Here is a 19,298-nt window from a genome sequence, read left to right as displayed (position 1 = left end):
TGTGTGTGAGGGATGGTGTGTTTGTCAAGTTGTATTTGTGTGTGTGTATTTTCTTTTTTCCTTTTTTTTCTTTTACTACGTATAGAACCTACATATATATACCGACCCATACTTAAAACTCTTGCGGCTCTACAACATTATCAATTTCGTTTAACATTTCCATTATAAAAATGAAAACCCGTTTTGGAAAGATAGTGTGTCTTTATCTGCATAATTTACATACTGTACTGCATTTGTTTGGTGTAACCTCTTTTAGGTCATCGATATACATTTTTAGGTCACGATGACCTATTGTCATCATGTCACCATATCTGGTGTGAAATATCATTGGGGAAGGACAATCATATTTTATATAAATGAGCCTGGTCCGACCCCTAGGGGCTGAGGGGCGGGGCCCAATCGGGCAAATTTTCTTAATTTAAGCTTTTAAATCCTACTCCCCCTTCATCCTTGGATGGATTCATCCATATTTGGTGTGAAACATCATTGGGGAAGGACAATCATTTTTTTATATAAATGAGCTCGGTCCAACCCCTAGGGGCTGAGGGGCGGGGCCCCAAAAGGGCAAAATTTCTTAATTTTAAGCTTTAAAATCCTACTCTTCCTTCATCCTTGAATGGATTTCATCCATATTTGGTGTGAAACATCATAAGGGAAGGACAATCATACTTTATATAAATGAGATAGGTCTGACCCCTAGGGGCAGAGGGGCGGGGCCCCAAAAGGGGAAATTTTCTTAATTTAAGCTTTTAATTCCTACTCCTCCTTCATCCTTGGATGGATTCATCCATATTTGGTGTGAAACATCATTGGGGAAGCACAATCATATTTTTTTATAAATGAGTCTGGTCCGACCCCTAGGGCTGAAAGGTGGGCACCAAAAGGGCAAATTTTCTTAATTTTAGCTAGCCCACTTCCTGTTTTCAGGTTCCGGTCTCCGATCTCAATGAAAATTGGTCTATGGGGGTTTATTTGATGCCGAACAACATGCAAACATTATCGTAAAGATTTTGATATCCCAAGATGGCCACTGGCCCACTTCCTTTTTTCAGGTTTCAGTCTCCGATCTCAATGAAAATTGGTCTATATATAGGGGTTTTAATTGATTCAGAAGGAAGAATTTGGCTGAGGACAATCATATTTTATAAAGGACCGAGCTAAGACCCATTGGGGATAGTACGGTGGAGGTCCAAAATGGGAGCTTTGCTGAAATTTGGCTTTAAAATCTGACTCCTCCTTATTAATCCTTGAATGGGTTACAAGTATATGGATGAAGGGCTACCAAGTTTGTTCAACAAATGACATATATATGGATGAAGGGCTACCAAGTTTGTTCAACAAATGACATTTACCTATTTCAGAAACTTACATATTCAACTGAGGAGTTCCTTGTATTGTTTATATTAATCGTTAACCAATACTTTATACTGTGACTTTGTTGTTTTGTGCCATGAGTCATATGACCGTAAAGGCCCATGGGCCTCTTGTCTTACGTTTTTATTGTGTTTAAGAAACATTTATTTCTTGTTTTGGGAAAGAAGTGAGCCCGGATTTAATAAACAAATATTTAGTAACAAAATTCTAGAGTATGATGAATAGGATATCGATTAAATTCCAATCTCATTAAAACCAGATCTTCATGTCAGATTAAAATAAAGTTTGGTAGTTCAATATTCGCCTTGCCTTGTTGTACTTGGTCCGGAAAAGCAATTTAGTATTTTATTAGGTCATTTAGACAGATTATTTTTTGTACACATGCTAATAAACTATAAATGTTATTTTAATTTGGGCCTAACTTGTTAGAAAGTTGTCAACTTATTGGTAACATATGACCACATACATGTCTTTAACAAAACAAAAAATAAGAGTGAATATGCATTCAGATTTGATAAGTCTAATTTGTCGTTTCGGTTATTTTATAAGTAGATTGTTTAGTTTTTAATATCAAATGATCAATCGAAAATTTTATAAAAAGCGCACTTGCCATCAGCCTCTTTGATTGGCTATGAGCGCCTTTCTTCCTCGACACTGGTCTCCAGGAGATCACGTGGTTTCATTATCCTCTGTGGCACGAAAGGACTTCCTGTCGGATTTGAGCCTAATGTCGAAATATTTTTCAGAATCTATATTACAGCTACTCAAATATTAAGGAATTTTTGATATAGTAATCAGAATTAGTTCAATTTTTAAAATTCGAGCGAGCGAAATAGCAAAATATAAGTCAGAAAATTACCAATGAATGAAACTATTTTGTGTGATCACTCGCCATCTTGTCGGATATCGTACATGTTGCCCTTACGTGTCTCCTACCTGAACTCGAGTTGATCCCCCGAAAGCAAGGAAATATGATGTGCTTATAAAGAAATGGCTCGAATTGAGCCAAATTTTCGGGGGTTGTAGAAGCTCATTGTACTAATTTTACTTTTAAACACGGGGGATACTTAATACCGTTGTGATTTTAACGAAGAAGTGATCTACAACGCCGGAAAAGAACAACACATGGAGAGGAATTAGAACACACACACCGAGACTGCTTTGTTGATATGACTGGGTTGGAATAAGTGGTCATTTTGAGACAAAACAACATATTTTCTCTCTTAATTTTTCTTTCAAGGAGAGAAGGTAAGTTTGTTAAGTATATCTGAAACATGATAAAGCGATTGTCGATGTCGATTTGTTCGTATAATCACAGTTATTTACTGTGTTTTGGAAATGGGGTCATCATTGCCTCAAGGTTATGCCGCGTGTTTTGACGGATGTTTCCTTATTTTGTGCGCATGGCTTCGACAATCGGGTGATGTACAACAGCTTATTATGACTGGTTATCGTTGGATTGTGTGTTATTTTACGTTTTTGACAGAGATGTCTGGGATCGATTCGAAAAGCCTGTGTGAATCCTACGTAACGCACACCTTGCTGTAAGAATATCGATTGTAAACACGAACACACGGATCAACAAACAACACGCTGAGTAACACAGTAACACGAGGGTGTGTTTTTACCATTTATGGTTCGGTCCAAGTGTTTATGAAATACTCCACGTTGTTATGGATTAAGGCGGAAATATCGGAAGAATTTTCGAAATCATCCGGTTTCCTAGGAACTGAGTCTTTGTTTTATTCATTTAGTCATTTTTTTGTTTATTTATTAAATAGAAATAAGCATACAGAATGAGATTGATATTCACTTGTTCAATTAACACACCAACAAAATAAAATGCTGGTGTTCCTAATTAACAAAGAAATTAGATTGTTTCTTATGTAATTAATTTAAATAAACCAGTTGCCGCATGTCAATAATGAATTTATAAATTTTGTAATAGGCCTCATTTTAAAGATGATTATCTAACCAGTGAATTTACCACTAACAGTACAGGGTATAGGTCCAAAATTACGGTATCACGTTTGAAGGCTAATTTCAAGTAGGTTTAATATTATCAGTTATTCTTATTATTATAATAACAACCCCTTCTTTTCTATTTCTATGTTTTCAAAACTTATAAATTACATTTTTATATACTATTATTGGTTCCCTTTGTTTTATTTGCTTGTTAGGCCTAATTTCTCCAACAGACTCAACTATATTAAACAATCTGGAAAGTTAGTTATAGCATACAATATTTATAATTTATACAATATGTAAAACTTTATTACAGTGAACAAGATTGTGAAATGTTAGCTGGAATTTTGATAACCTTGTCTAAATACACTAATAAAAGTACTGTATATAACAAAAATAGGCATCAGGTAATGTAGGTAAAGATCTATTATGAATTGTCCTAACATATGTACCCCTAGCTGTACTGTGTACAGGATCACTTTGTCGAATAATTAGGAAAGTCATATTTGGTGGTGACCACCTGTCGCTCAACTTGAAGTGAGAAGTCCTACAACAGTTGCTTTATGGCATATAGGGCAAGTTTGACATGTCAGTGTTTATATGTCTAAACTGTCCTGGCTGTGGACAAGAGTTAGGCAAAATAATTTAAACGTTTTTGTAATCATATATGCATTAACTTGTAATCATATGACACAATTGACAGTCTGAACATACACTGCATAATATGTTTTTTGCATGTGTGGTTGCTTCATTTATTCAGCTTAAAAATGTTGTTTATGTTCAAGACTTCTTTTAATTCTTTGAATTGTAATATTCAGTGCAATGGAAGTTAATTAATGAGTACAAATTTTTGCCCTCGGTATCTGATTGTGCCTAGCTAGTACTTGCAGGATATATTGATAATAGCTTTATATATGTATTGGTTGGAGATCTAGTTCCTGTCCATGTGAAGCTGATGACTAAATAGTGTAGAGATTGATTTAATTGTTAAGATTTTTCGACTTGCGTACCAAGTTTATCAGCAATTAATAGAAATAAAATTGTAAATATTTGTAAACAGTTCTTTATTTTTTGCAGATTCTAAGGGTTACTAATGCAAGAAGACCTTCGCATTTACAACTCCAAAATAAGTGCATTTAGTAACTTCAAAAAGATTAAGCTGGAAGCAGTTCCAGATCTGCATGATGTAGTTTCAACAAGAGGACCAATACATCCACGTAGCCCTGTATTTTATTCATCAGAGATTCCACAATTTAAATCCCATCAGTCTCAAATAGAGACTGGTGTTTCAAGCACAACTGCTTTTGTTTTCCCACAGCACAGGGATGCATTTGCAAACTTGGAAAACCAAAGCCACAATTACATTCGTGCCTCGGCTATAAAGCTTCGTGATAACTATCACCAGAGATGTGGTACCAAGCGTAAATGTGACGATCTCAATGCACCCATGCAGCTCACAGAAACACAAGCTGTCTCGAGCGAGGATGACAACACCACCAATAACAATACAACAACCACGACGACGACGACCACATCAAAGACAACGTCCTCTTCCAACACGGAGGGTGACTACCAGCTGGTGCAGCATGAGGTGTTGTACTCACTCACCAGCCACAACACCTACGAGGTGTTGGAGTTTCTTGGTAGAGGAACCTTCGGCCAGGTAGTCAAGTGTTGGAAGAAGGGCACCAATGAAATAGTTGCTATTAAGATTCTGAAAAACCACCCGTCATATGCACGGCAGGGTCAAATTGAAGTGAGCATACTGACAAGACTCAGTCATGAAAACGCAGATGAGTTCAACTTTGTGCGAGCATTTGAATGCTTTCAGCACAAAAATCATACATGTCTGGTGTTTGAGATGTTGGAACAGAACTTGTATGATTTTCTGAAACAGAATAAATTTCAGCCATTGCCTCTGAAATATATCCGTCCGATAACCCAGCAGGTTTTGACGGCGCTTCTGAAGTTGAAGAGCCTCCACCTCATCCATGCGGACTTAAAACCAGAAAACATCATGTTGGTAGACCCAGTAAGATTCCCTTACAGGGTCAAGGTGATAGACTTTGGATCAGCAAGCCATGTTTCTAAAGCGGTGTGTTCAACATACTTGCAATCTCGCTATTACAGGTAAGCATATTTCTTCACTTTCTTTCTAAAATGAAACTCTTTCAATTTGAAATTATTTTCCAATCATAAGGTAGAGACACAGCAGTTGTTTATAATGGCCATCCCAAAAAAGTGTTTGTTTCAGTTTATGTTCCCATTGGTAACCTTAGTAACCAAATCTGTAGAATTGGTGAATGTGCCTACCTTAAAACTTCTATGATGTCAATCATCAAGCAACAAACAAAAGTATTATTTGATTTGTCGGTCTATTTTTAGGTATACTGTAGATTTGGTAATACATGTACCACTAACAAGTGAGTACTTGTGAGTAGGTATTGATTATGATGTCATGTGTTTGAAGGTGTAACGTCATGCTTTTTGGAGAAAATGACATAAATGCGCCCTCAAAATAATAATGTTAAAATGGATACCTACCTCAGAGAGGGCTAACTCAGTAATATGCAAAGATGGAATAAATAGACACATGCTCTTGTTTTTGGAAATGAATATCAATTGATATAAAGTTGTGTTACTTTAATGATATTGGACATTTCCAAGGTGAGTTTTATGACTTGAACATGTACATGTATTCTGTATTTGCATATTACAGAGTTATCTGCCCATGGGGGTAGGTGCTGATTGTGACGTCATGTGCTTGCGAGTGTAACGTCATACTTTTTCAAAGAAAATTATGTGAATTGGACTCACAAAATAATGACATAACAATCAATACCTACCTGAAAGGGAGCTAACTCGGTAATATGTATAGACAGAATATCAACAACACCAGTTACATTCTCGATCTGATTCAAGCTAAAGTTTGAAACTTTGAAATGATTTTGCATGTGTGTTGACCATTCAAGACATCTATATATAGGAGACCGAGCATTATTTTGATTTGCAAAGGAGTTTGGAAATGCATGCATATTTTAATTTGTAGTTTGTTTTGACAAAATAAAGATTTTGAGAAAGAATTTGACGATAGCTAGTGTCAACTGGATAGATGCCTTTGTCTGGTTGAAAATGATTTGTATTTTCAATGAATTTTTGCTTGAATGCAGTTTCTACTATGACCAATATCAGAAACATACATGTTTCTACTGATATAAATTTATCTTTTTTCTGCAAATTTGTGATTTTGACTAGGTAAAAGATCAGCTTCTGTAAATGATCATAGATGGTTACTTTATGACTTGTTTTCAAAAGTGGATTGATATACAGGAATTGAAGATTATGATTCTATTGATTGCGCTATTCATAAACAGGTGTACTTTACTCTAAAATAGATAACTTTTCAAAGCAAAGTTTGAAAGTCAACAACATGCACATTTGATCCAAATTGACTTGGACATAAATATCCTGTTGGTTTTGTAAACAACAGGAAGTCTTTAACTTGGAATAAAGAGGATACCTGTTTACTTAGTGATTCATGGCAGTTTAAATCGATTTAAATGTGACCAAATTTTCTCAAGAACACCCTCAAAGTAGGTCAGTAACTGCTTGAAAGATTAACACTGTAAATATAGAGGCTATCTGCATGGATGTGATAAGGTCATGGTATTATATATGAAAATTATCTTACAAGAAGATGTTACAAATAGTGTCACTTGCTTGGGTGCATAAAACAAAAGCCGACCAACAGGTGTATTTCCTTTACTCTGAAGTTGCATCATGGCTTTAATATAAAGAATGTTAGTCTTTATTGACAGTGGTCACTCTGGTAGTGACCATGAAATTACAAAAAAAAACTGAAAGTGGGCTGACATAGTACACACTTAAAGGCCCACTACCTTTCCGGGGCAAAACATAAAGGTTTCTTAAAAAACATTGTTAACATCAGAAAATATATACTGATGGCCTAAGATGAGGTTACAACACCAAACATGTGCAAGATTACCTGCGTATTATATGATAACAGTGGAAAGTCAATTCGCCGTTTTGCCGTCTGACGCAGAGATAGTCAACTACCGCGTGGTATTTAGGACGACGGCGGGAAACATAAAACGACCCGCGTTATGAAAATTAACATTTTATTTATTTTAATAAAATTGTTCAGATGTGATGATACGTGTAGTATTATCGGTAAGTTAATAACTTTTGTGACTCTACAAAATTATCGATCTCGTTTTTCATTCCCATTTTAAAAATTAAAAGCCGTTTCAGAAAGGTATACGTAGTGGCCCTTTAAAGTCCACTCTATATATAGTATGGAGAAAATATAATTGGTATGGTACTTTGTAGTGTTGCAGACCATGCGAAATATGATTTTTTTTCACAGGACATTCGGTCTGGTGAACTCTGAATGTTTACCAGACCGGGAAAAATTTCACAGGACATTTCGGTCTGACAAAATTTAACGGTTTACCGGACATTGAGTCTGTCTCTGATATACATTACATGCCTTACAATACTATTACATTTTTATTTCCAGGTGATAAGAGTCTTCCTGTGTATAAGATTAATCCAGCTGTAGTGTTTGGCAATGTTGTCAACAAAATACAACAAAATTTCAAACAGTCATTTCATCCATACCCTTTATTCTTAAAACTATTACTATTTTGGAGCTCCGCCGCTTTTTTGTGACCTGAACTATTTTCGTGATTAACAACAGCCGAGATCTTAGCATTCTTACAACCTGTTACATAAGTGTTATTACCTCTCAGGTTAGCTGATGTACTCGTATTGTGCATACGATAATGTTCGATGCAGATTTTGCATGTCATCGAGTTAGTGGAGAAATCGAGGTCAAGCCATGGTCTTCCGTCTTGCCACTTACTACTAACACGACGAGAAGGTCGTTTTTCCTCGTACTTCTTGTTAGAAGCCTGTTTTTTAGCTTCTCGATCCGGTGTTGAAGCCCTACGCTTTAAAGCTTTGCCGGGTATAGCCCCGTCGAAATATCGTAACATGGCGGCAGCTATGATAAACTTTCAAGCGTGTTCGGGACCATGACACGGGTAGATTCTAAAACCGGACAGTCGGTCCGGAACTTTACAGTACGGTTCCGGACCGACGGCAAATTAACATGACATTGTTCGACGGACCGACGTATTTCGCATGGTCTGGTGTTGGAAATCGGTTGCAATTTTATGATCGATCATCTGTTTTATGTAACCAATCGATGATCGATTAAAATCAATTATGTTTGTCTGTGGTCGCACTGAAGACCATGTACGTTTTCCAGGAAAATCATACAAACTTTCTTCTACACATGTTGCCATGTTCTCAGGTGGTTTAATTATGTTTTCACAAATATAAGCATACTCCTCTGAACGTTTCCATTAGTGGCATTACTACGTGTGCATATGTGCTCTTCAATTTGTTTAGACGTTTGATATTTGAAATGAGCGACGACACAGACAAGCGATTGATTACGACAAGTGTTCTATGACATGTCTTTTGTGTTTTACTGATCGGCTAATTACACACTTTCATTTATTATCATGTTGAACAATCACGACGAAACTCGATTACACATTTCTTACTTGATTAATCGGTCAAACACCCCAAACCAACGATACTCGACGAACTCGATCAATCGGAACACCCCTAGTACTTTGATTTTTGATGAAGCAAATAATTACTTGTCATGTGAAGGTAGATTTAACTGATATATTGAATATCATTAGTTAATGAATGGATGCTTCTTTTAACTGCACTTTAAACATATTTACTTTCATGTGCAAATTGTTTTCAGTTGTTTATTTTACAGGCAATTAAAAGTTGTGAAAATAAATCTAACAATAGTGTTTCACCTGTAATTCCTAAATTCAAATCGTCGTTAAAATGTTTTTGGATATATATGAATACGCAAAATATAGTCACTGCAAAATTGAGATGGTTTACAACTGTATAGAATATATTATTGGAGTTAATTAATTTACCAGTAATGAAAGATCTAGAGTAAAAACATGTGAATTTAATTTCTGAAATCTATGCTGGAGAACTTTAACTCTGTGCCTTGTATGTCCAGCATCATTTGCATACAGGTGTGTCACTATAAAATTAAATACCGGTACCCATAGCATGCAGTGTTGAGGTGGCTTTACAGCCGATCACTCTAAAGAGACGCCCAAGAACAGGTGACACAGAATTTATCACCCTTGTGTATTTTCCATTCACTACCATGATTTGAGTACAGGTTTAGTGGTTGAAAAACTTGGTTTCATTCAGTACAAGTCTTAAGGATATTACAGCTACTATTATAAAAGAAAATCATACTGAAGATTGAAGTATTTGAGCCATGTAAATGCAAAATATTATGTATAGCCTAGAGCATGATGCCTTTCATATCACATGACCGTCATGTACAAATTAAAAAGAAAGAAATAAAAACGCTATAATTTATAATCTGAGGATGCTGTAAATGAGTTCAGTGTAAGGACTGGTTACAATATTTTAAAATGTGAAATGTTGTTGTACAGCCTATTAATTGGCACCCCAAAGAGATTCTAATAACATTGAACAAGTACCAGATGTAAATTTCCTTTGAAGGCTGTGTAGTGCATATAGTTTAAAATCGTTTTTCACCCCAGAAAATTACATGTACCCTGTTTGTATTGAAACCGTGTAATTTTCAAGTATTTATACCAAGTACTTTTTAAAAAGTTTTGTGCCTATGGATAAATAACTTGGTAGTAATTATATGACTTTCTTGCATATATTGTACACTCCTCAAATTTAGGGAATTCACATTTGCATATATCTAGGAATTTTTTTATCAAAAGTCGAAAATTTATTCAGTTGAAATGTAATGTACGAGTTGTGTCAGAGAGTTTTACACCATTACCACAGAAACTACAGCTTTGCATACCTATATAAAGCAGTATGGCCTGACATATATAATATTACCAGTAAATGATTTAATCACCATTACTGACACATTACCTGTCAATATAGCTGCCGTCAGGTTTATGACGTCAATATACCTAAATATACCTCATTTTGTGTCTTGTTTGTCAGAATCAGGTTTTAATACAAGAACTTAGTTGTACATTAGTAATTGTTTTCTCCCTCTAGCCCACTCAGTCACCCTCCTGCTGTGTATTTTGTTATTTACCAGTATGGCCCCCTAAATAAAGGCTGTGCAATAAGCCCAGTACCTGACCACTACCTGTAAGTAGGGGGCCAGCTGTCTCATTACAGGTGACATAAAGGTAACCACTGTGACCTTGACCTGGGATTAGGCTAGGTCATCACCTGGTACAAACAGCCTGGGGCCAGACCATGGCTAGGGCTTTACAGGACTTTTACCTACACCTACAGCTGTACATAGTGTAAGGTTCCATGGCCAGGGCTTTCACCTAGACAGCTGTGTGTATATATAAGGGTTATATGTACAGTGGCTGAACCCAGACATTTCCTGTGGATTGTATGATAGGATTAGGAAGTTGATAAGCTCTGGGCTAGGCTGACAGCAGGCCAAATTGTTAGAAAGTACAGGTACATACATACAACTGATGACATATATTGTACAAGCTTCACATGGAATATCTGAGTTGGTGAAGTATTCTGGCCCATAGGACACTTGGCTTATTCATATATTATACAGATCAGCGATTGATAATTGAGGTCTACAAAAGCACATCTGTAACATGAACACAATGATATCCATAGAAGGATGTGCACTGACTGTAAATATAAATAGCATATTGAACTGACATGTACATGTACTTTAATGGCCCCACAGCTACATACATGCTATAGGTTTACCTGTCACAGAGGCCTGGCCCCAGAATGTGTCACCTGCAGACTTTTTATAAACATCCTGTACATCTATACACATATATAGTCAGGTTTGTTTTAGATAGAATTTCAAAGCTATAGATGTATATAATATATATATATATATATTTGATGTTATGCATCACTTGCCAATTGAAGTATTACTCTGCACCAAAAAGGATCTCTTAATTTGTCTGTTGAAATTATTTATCTAAATAGATATAATTACCTATATACATTAAGATAGAAATTTCTCTCCTGCTGTTCATGTCCACCAGCTCGCACTATGATACCAACTTGAATGGCCACATATATTTAAGAAGTTTTTCCATTTAATTAAAGTTGTGTTGTAGATTATATGTATTAACGTAGATTTAGACACACCTGGAGAGAGTGGACACAAAAAACATTAGGAATCCTTATCTAATATGCAAATCTGTGATGATTATGTATCCTGATATACAACATTGATATTAAAATAAATGATTTGGTTATGTAATTATATAGATGTCTATGATTTTTTGTAACTCCTAAATAATCTGGCATGCGCAGCAGACTATCTAATGAAACAAAAGAGAATTGTTTTAGTAAATACATATACATAACATTCTGACAAGCAATTATACTTTGTGTGTGTGTGAGGAAACTGTGGTTTAAATAAGCTATTTTCCTGCTCTTTTAAGGTCTGCTTCAGATGCTTATATCATATATTATACAGTAAAACAAATGTTCTACTTCAGGAAATCCACTTTACAAGAAACACCTTAGTTACATGTACAGTATATAATATATTACCATCAGATTTCATCTGTTGTAATGCTGCATAATTCATTACTTACTTACTTTTGATTTAATGTTTCCTAATAATTTAATTTCATATGTTACATTAATTTTTGTACATCAAGTATTATGATGTCATATATATACAGAAAATCACAAAAAAAAACCTTGTCAGCTATATATTCTGAATAAGAATTATGACAATAAAATGAATTTTGATTACATCAAATATGTTACTTGGCCGCATGGGTATTTATGTATATAATATATATACGATTGTAAATAACATGGTACACTGTTCATGGTATTTACAATAAAAAGTTGTTTTAGGGAGTGAACTAAGAGGATTAATTCACTCTGAATGTTTTTACAGAAGATGAGTGAGCTGGATAACATTAAACTTTGGCTAATCTCCACTCCTCTGTTGTAATATAAGTCCTTGACATTGGGATTTCCCTGTAAACAACTTAACGCTCCTCAACCTCCTCATCACTTTCCCACTTCTCCAAGTAAACATGGTCTCCAGCAACACTAACAAGATACCAGTTTCCAGAGCCAGGCTACAGCTGGCGGTCCTAATAAAACTAACCATGTTCCTCGCTCAACTTTTATACTGGAAGGGAAAAATCTTTATTGAGTCTCCCCCACCTTCTCCAGCTCTCATCAGTGAGATTCTGTATTGCTACAGTAACTTCCAGCAATAGACATATTGCCTAGCAACACTAGTTTTAATCAGGACCAGAGAAACCTTATGTGTTCACTGCTGTTCTATCCACAACCTGTTCCACCTTCCCTGGTCTCGGTACTCTTGGCAAGTGGCTCTGTTGAGATTTTTACTAGAATTCCTAGCATTATTTTTGTTATGATTTGCTATAGTGATCAGGAGTACATCTGTAACTGATGTTATTATGATGGAGTCTAAAAATGCTAATTGATTCCATGTTTATTTAAAGGAAGTTCTATGTGAATCAGCCATTTTAAATAAGTTGACATAGATGTGTGATTATAATGAGCTATTAATCATAAAATCCTTCTATAGACATACCGTATTTTCCCTAATGAGGGCGCCGGGCGCGGGTAAATGGCTGAGGGGGGCGCTGTTATTTGAGACCATTTTTAGATTTTTTTTTCTGAAACAGACTATAGTCATCTTGCTTTTAGTTTCGTATTTTTCTGAAACTTATGATAACCAACTTATGTTTTGAAGTCAGGTAAGTATTCAAAACTTACATAATAATGAAGAAATGTATGCACCAGAAGTATTAAACATTGGTTAAATATGTCTGTTTCACAGAATTTTTGCATTTCATGCTAGCCTGTTTGTTTACCTTGCGTACACAAAATGGCAGACGGTGCTTTCGATCGCTACTTTCATTTTGTGACAGATGGGAAATACCGACAAGAAAACACAATAAAATGCTTAGAAATGATAATACTCATGTTAGTTATGAACCTTTTTTAGCTCGCCTATTCGAAGAATAGGGGGAGCTAATGTTGTAATGTCGGCGTCGGCGTCAGCGTTGGCGTCCCATTTCACGTTAAAGTTTTTGAGCAAGCTTCTGTTTCGTCAATTGTTTAAGCTTAAGTCATCATAAATGTTTATGATTTTATTTTCCTAATGTGTATGGATGCTGAACGTGATAATACAACCAATTTGGGGCCCTTTAGGGGTTTTTTGAGTCTGTTAATTTGTCATATTTCCATGTTAAAGTTTTGAGTCTGTTAATTTGTCATATTTCCATGTTAAAGTTTTTGAGCAAGTTTCTATTTTGTCAATCGTTTAAGCATAAATCATCATAAATGTTTATGATTTTATTTTCCTAATGTGTATGGATGCTGAACGTGATAATACAACAAATTTGGGGCCCTTTAGGTTTTTTTTGAGTCTGTTAATTTGTCATATTTCCATGTTTAAATAGTAAATACTTTGAACATCAACTTCTTCTGAATCAGCGAGTTTTGCTGTTCTCCAACAGCTCTTGTCATAGATATACAGTAAGTATTCATAAAACCTATATAGACATCGCTAAAATATTGTTGCCAGTTAGTCTACATCCATACACGTCACTGTGTGGGGCATTCAAGTGACACGTTTTATTTTGAACATGGCGTTCTCAGTATTTATATGTGTATATTCTTGGCAAAGATGTCATAAGTTGTTCAGTGCAATAAATTTAGTGTTTATACAAGCTGATTGGATATCTGTTAGACATCAGATTGATGTAAAACTGTATTTCATTAGCGTCTGCAGAGACAAATCGTCACAATCTGGCACAAAAATTGAATGAAATTTGTTGATTTTTTTCAGCAAAAAACTTGGGTGGCGCCCTTATTAGAGGAGGCGCTCTTAATAGGGAAAATATGGTATATGTAGAAACTATCCAGATGGATACACAATCTCCTATAATATCTAGTTACATAGCTTTATATATACATCCACCATAATATTGATCTTGAAAGCTTATATTGGCAGAACTTGTACATGTGGGTGTATGTAACAATCTATCCTTATGCCTATTGGGGGTAAGGGTTATATACAGGGCTGTCTAAGTTAAATGATGGGCACTGCTCCGAATTTGGAATATTTTTATCCAGATTCCTAAATATTATAAATTATTCTCATTCTTCTACTTAATTTATTGGGCTTGTATCGTGATAGAAGAGGCGATAGAAAAATATAAGTATTACCTATCTTGAAATTTGGATCAGGATACCATTAACATTTTTTAAATGCTTTTACCACCAAAAAGTATATTATATTGATTGTCAAATATATGTTGCCGTCCTCAGTGTAATTTGAGTACATACCAGTATACATCTATTTATGACCTTTGAAAAGGGTACATTAAATTATATGAAGACCATATATAAAATTGAAGAATATGACTGCATTATAAATAATCCAAACAAAGACCATGTATCACTAATATAGGAGTATTGAGTTTTGACTGACCAGTCTTTAGAAACCAAGTTCTGATACTGGTACAAAATGCAACTGAGAAATATTTATAATGTAAACCTAGGTGTAAAAAAAGACCTATAGTAAAGTTGGTAAACACTAGACTCTGATGTCTGTTTTGTTAATATAGCAACATGTCCCCAAAGAAACGGCTGTTGTACTGAACATTGATTTCAAGTCTAGCGATTTTACCCATGTGATGAACGTGTTTGTAATGGTAAAATACATGTTCATTACATTAACTTTCACTTTTATGCCAGTTAAAGGTTATAAATGCAAAGGAAGTGAAAATTGCTTATGTCAATAAGTAAATGGACATCAAAAGGGAGTTTGACCTGTACAGGCTATTAATGTTATATATCAGATGTTACAAGGCAAGTCAACTTGATTGAGTAGAGAGTTAGGGAGTTAAACACAATAAATATTATACAACATGTATCCTTGTATTCACTGTAAAGGAAATGAAAAAAAAGTTGTTTTATGCCATTCTAGATTGTAGATAGACAGAATTACTAATGTCAAGGTCATGTTCTTATAAATGATCTTATAAAGTGTTTCTGGATGCAACAGTACACTTTCTGCAATAGGCCATGATACTTTATATAGCTATAATCTTACAGCTCCTCAAACTCAACCTATATGGACCCTGATTTCCTAAATAATAGAAAATAAAGATGTTGTTGAGGTTTCAGAAATATTTTCCATGACCATTTCAATATTGTAACTAGCTATTTTACAATATTAAAGACGTCTCTTGTGTGGCAAACAAGTCTTGAGAGAACCAATCCTATGAGTTGACCTACATTTGTTCGAAGATTTGTCATCTCCCCTCGGAAGCCAGCATGAAGCTCAAGAGATCCAATATTGATACCAGAGCAATTTATTAACTGAAATCAATAACCTATGACCTTTCTCTGTCGAGCCATAGAATTTCCCGGCTTCCTAAATTTCGTTTTGGAAGATCTAGCACTGCAACAAGATATTGTTTTTGTATCGCCTTCAATGCAAGGGCGACACTTGCGTATCACTCGGTATCAGAGACGCTGTCGTCAGTGTCGGCTTCTGTGAAGTGGTCTCCGTGCGGTAACTTTAGTATTTATTGTCCGATTTCAAACAAAATTGGTATATTGCTTTATATCAATGAGATCTCGGATATGTTTCATAATGGTTAAAATCTGTCAATATTTGCAAGAGTTACGGGACTTTAAAAACAGATAAATCCATGGTTTCCTCTAGATAACTTTAGTATTTATTGACAAATTTCAACCAAATTTGGTATATTTCTATATGTTAATGAGATCTCAGAGTGGTTTGTTGCTGGTTAAAATCCATCAACATTTGCAAGAGGTTCAAGACTTGATAACTTCACCTAATTATTAACAATATTTACAACTGTAAATAATTTTTTTTTGTAATGCTGTGCAGGCAACACATCCACTTCTGTGGAATTCTTGCCAATTATATAGGAGTGTCACATTTTCGGTTAACTGAAAATACGGTTCGGTTAACCGAAAAAATACGGTTAACCGAAAAATTCAACCGTACGGTTCGGTTCGGTACGATAATTCTTAGTTTCAGTTCGGTTCATTAAAAAAATAACTGTCCTATAATACCTGTAATTTACGTGTATAAACTGTATTGCAGATTATTTCATTGAAAATACAGCGAAGTTGTTTGTCAGAATCCCAAGAAATACACCTGTTGACCGACATATATGTGTAACACGTGTGCAAGTTCAGTCATTCAGAAGATCATTTTTTGCTGTCTGCGGACATTTTTTTGCACATACATAATATCTAAATGATAAATTTCACTTATTGTTTGATATTTTATAATTGATGATTTTTTTTATTATATTTCTTTCGATAACAATCCCGCAGAATATCGGCAGCTAAATCAAGCCGTCATTGTGTTGCTGATTGTAAACAATCCCGTTTCCGTCGGCCAATATTCCGTGAATTAAACCATTTTACGATTGAACATGCACCTGGTATGTAATAATGTTTATCTCTATTACAATTTCAATGCATAATACTTTTTAAACACTTTTTCTGAGATAATACCGATGTATTGATTTGCGGTAAAACTTACGATTTTCACATGTCAATCATCACATAATAATGCGTCATGAAGGATACGAGAAAAGTTTTAGTGACGAAATAATGTATCATAAAGGATACGAGGACATATATCTCTCTGTGACTGATTAATGTGTCAATAATACTGAAAGAGTTAAAAAGATAAGAAAATGTTCAATTATGTTTTAAGGTCATCTGACCCGAAGGGTCAGGATGACCTATTGTCATCATGCACCGTCCGTCGTCGTGCGCCGTGCGCCGTCCGCCGTGCGCCGTCCGCCGTGCGCCGTGCGTAAACTTTTTATTCAAACGACTTCTTCTCAATAACCGGAAGGCCCAGGGTACTCATATTTGGCCTGTAGGTTGCTGGGATGGAGGGCTACCAAGTTTGTTCAAATGAATGACCTTGACCTTCATTCAAGGTCACAGGGGTCAACAAGGCTAAAATCTTTAAACAACTTCTTCTCAAAAACCAGAAGGCCCAGGGTACTGATATTTGCCCTGTAGGATGCTGGGATGAAGGGCTACCAAGTTTGTTCAAATAAATGACCTTGACCTTCATTCAAGGTCACGAGGGTCAAAAAGGCTAAAATCTTTAAACGACTTCTTCTCAAGAACCAGAAGGCCCAGGGTACTGATATTGGGCCTGTGACATGCTTGGATGAAGGGCTACCAAGTTTGTTCAAATGAATGACCTTAACCTTCATTCAAGGTCACGGGGGTCAAATAGGCTAAAATCCTTTAAACAACTTCTTGTGAATGACTAAGAGGCCTAGAGACCTGATATTAGGCCTGTGGCATGCTGGGATGAAGGGCTACCAAGTTTGTTCAAATAAATGACCTTGACCTTCATTCAAGGTCACGAGGGTCAAATAGGCTAAAATCTTTAAACGACTTCTTCTCAAGAACCAGAAGGCCCAGGGTACTGATATTGGGCCTGTGACATGCTTGGATGAAGGGCTACCAAGTTTGTTCAAATGAATGACCTTAACCTTCATTCAAGGTCACGGGGGTCAAAAAGGCTAAAATATTTAAACGACTTCTTCTCAAGAACCAGAAGGCCCAGGGTACTGATATTTGGCCGGTAGGATGCTGGGATGAAGGGCTACCAAGTTTGTTCAAATAAATGACCTTGACCTTCATTCAAGGTCACAGGGGTCAAATAGGCTAAAACCCTTTAAACAACTTTTTGTGAATAACTAAGAGGCCTAGAGACCTGATATTAGGCTTGTGGCATGCTGGGATGAAGGGCTACCAAGTTTGTTCAAATAAATGACCTTGACCTTCATTCAAGGTCACGAGGGTCAAAAAGGCTTAAATCTTTAAACGACTTCTTCTCAAGAACCAGAAGGCCCAGGGTACTGATATTGGGCCTGTGACATGCTTGGATGAAGGGCTACCAAGTTTGTTCAAATGAATGACCTTAACCTTCATTCAAGGTCACGGGGGTCAAATAGGCTAAAATCCTTTAAACAACTTCTTGTGAATGACTAAGAGGCCTAGAGACCTGATATTAGGCTTGTGGCATGCTGGGATGAAGGGCTACCAAGTTTGTTCAAATAAATGACCTTGACCTTCATTTAAGGTCACAGGGGTCAAATAGGCTAAAATCTTTAAATGACTTCTTTTCAAGAACTAGAAGGCCAAGGCTACTGATATTGGGCATGTAGCATGCTTGGATGAAGGGCTACCAAGTTTGTTCAAATGAATTACCTTGACCTTCAATCAAGGTCACAGAGGTCAAATAGGCTAAAATCTTTAAACGACTATGTTGTATTGTACTAATAGTCAGATGACCGTTAAGGCCCATGGGCCTCTTGTTTAAAGATGTTCCACTGCTGACAGATCATAAATGATACTCATTACTCAATATTTGAACAAAAATTGGTATTTAATAGTGTTATATGTCTAATTAAGACACAAAATGATATAAAATAATTAATGAATTTCTTTGCTGCATGCACTTTTAGAACTTCAATCTATATAGGATATAGTGCTGTGGATTATTTTTCAGGACGCAATTAATTATATGTTTTTAATTAGAAGTAAAATTTTGATAAAGAAAAAAACCATTTGTTGAAGTGATATACCATCTTTAAATCTAAAGCAAAACTTGTTTTTGATAGAAAATAGACTTTAAAAGTGTTCAATTAAGATTTGTCTGTACCGAACCGAAAAAACCGAAAACCGATCAAAAAAAGTTGAAACCGAACCGAGCTGGAAAAACATGAACTGTGACATCCCTAGTATTATACAACTGGTGTTCCTGATTTTTATACCATGGATGGATTCTATTGTCAAGAGTTGCT

At 35.6% G+C, this 19,298-nt stretch overlaps 1 protein-coding gene across 7 annotated transcripts in view; it reads left to right on the top strand.

The window, feature by feature from the left end:
- The first annotated feature begins 2,300 nt into the window (after nucleotides 1-2,300).
- The window catches only part of LOC138329202 (homeodomain-interacting protein kinase 2-like), a 34,572-nt gene continuing 17,574 nt past the window's right edge, over nucleotides 2,301-19,298 (top strand). For 6 of the 7 annotated variants that reach the window (XM_069276021.1, XM_069276018.1, XM_069276022.1 and 3 more), the window contains exons 1-2: nucleotides 2,301-2,622; nucleotides 4,417-5,469. In XM_069276021.1, coding sequence (XP_069132122.1) covers nucleotides 4,433-5,469 — 1,037 coding nt within the window. In that variant the 5' untranslated portion in view covers nucleotides 2,301-2,622; nucleotides 4,417-4,432. Of the gene's footprint in view, nucleotides 2,623-2,652; nucleotides 2,991-4,416; nucleotides 5,470-19,298 lie in introns of those variants that run through there. The other variant, XM_069276017.1, reaches the window with a different exon arrangement.

This window comes from Argopecten irradians, chromosome 8 (genome assembly GCF_041381155.1).
Source record: "Argopecten irradians isolate NY chromosome 8, Ai_NY, whole genome shotgun sequence".
Lineage (NCBI taxonomy): Eukaryota > Metazoa > Mollusca > Bivalvia > Pectinida > Pectinidae > Argopecten > Argopecten irradians.
Note: the sequence above shows the minus strand (reverse complement) of the source record. Positions and strands in the feature narration are given on the sequence as shown.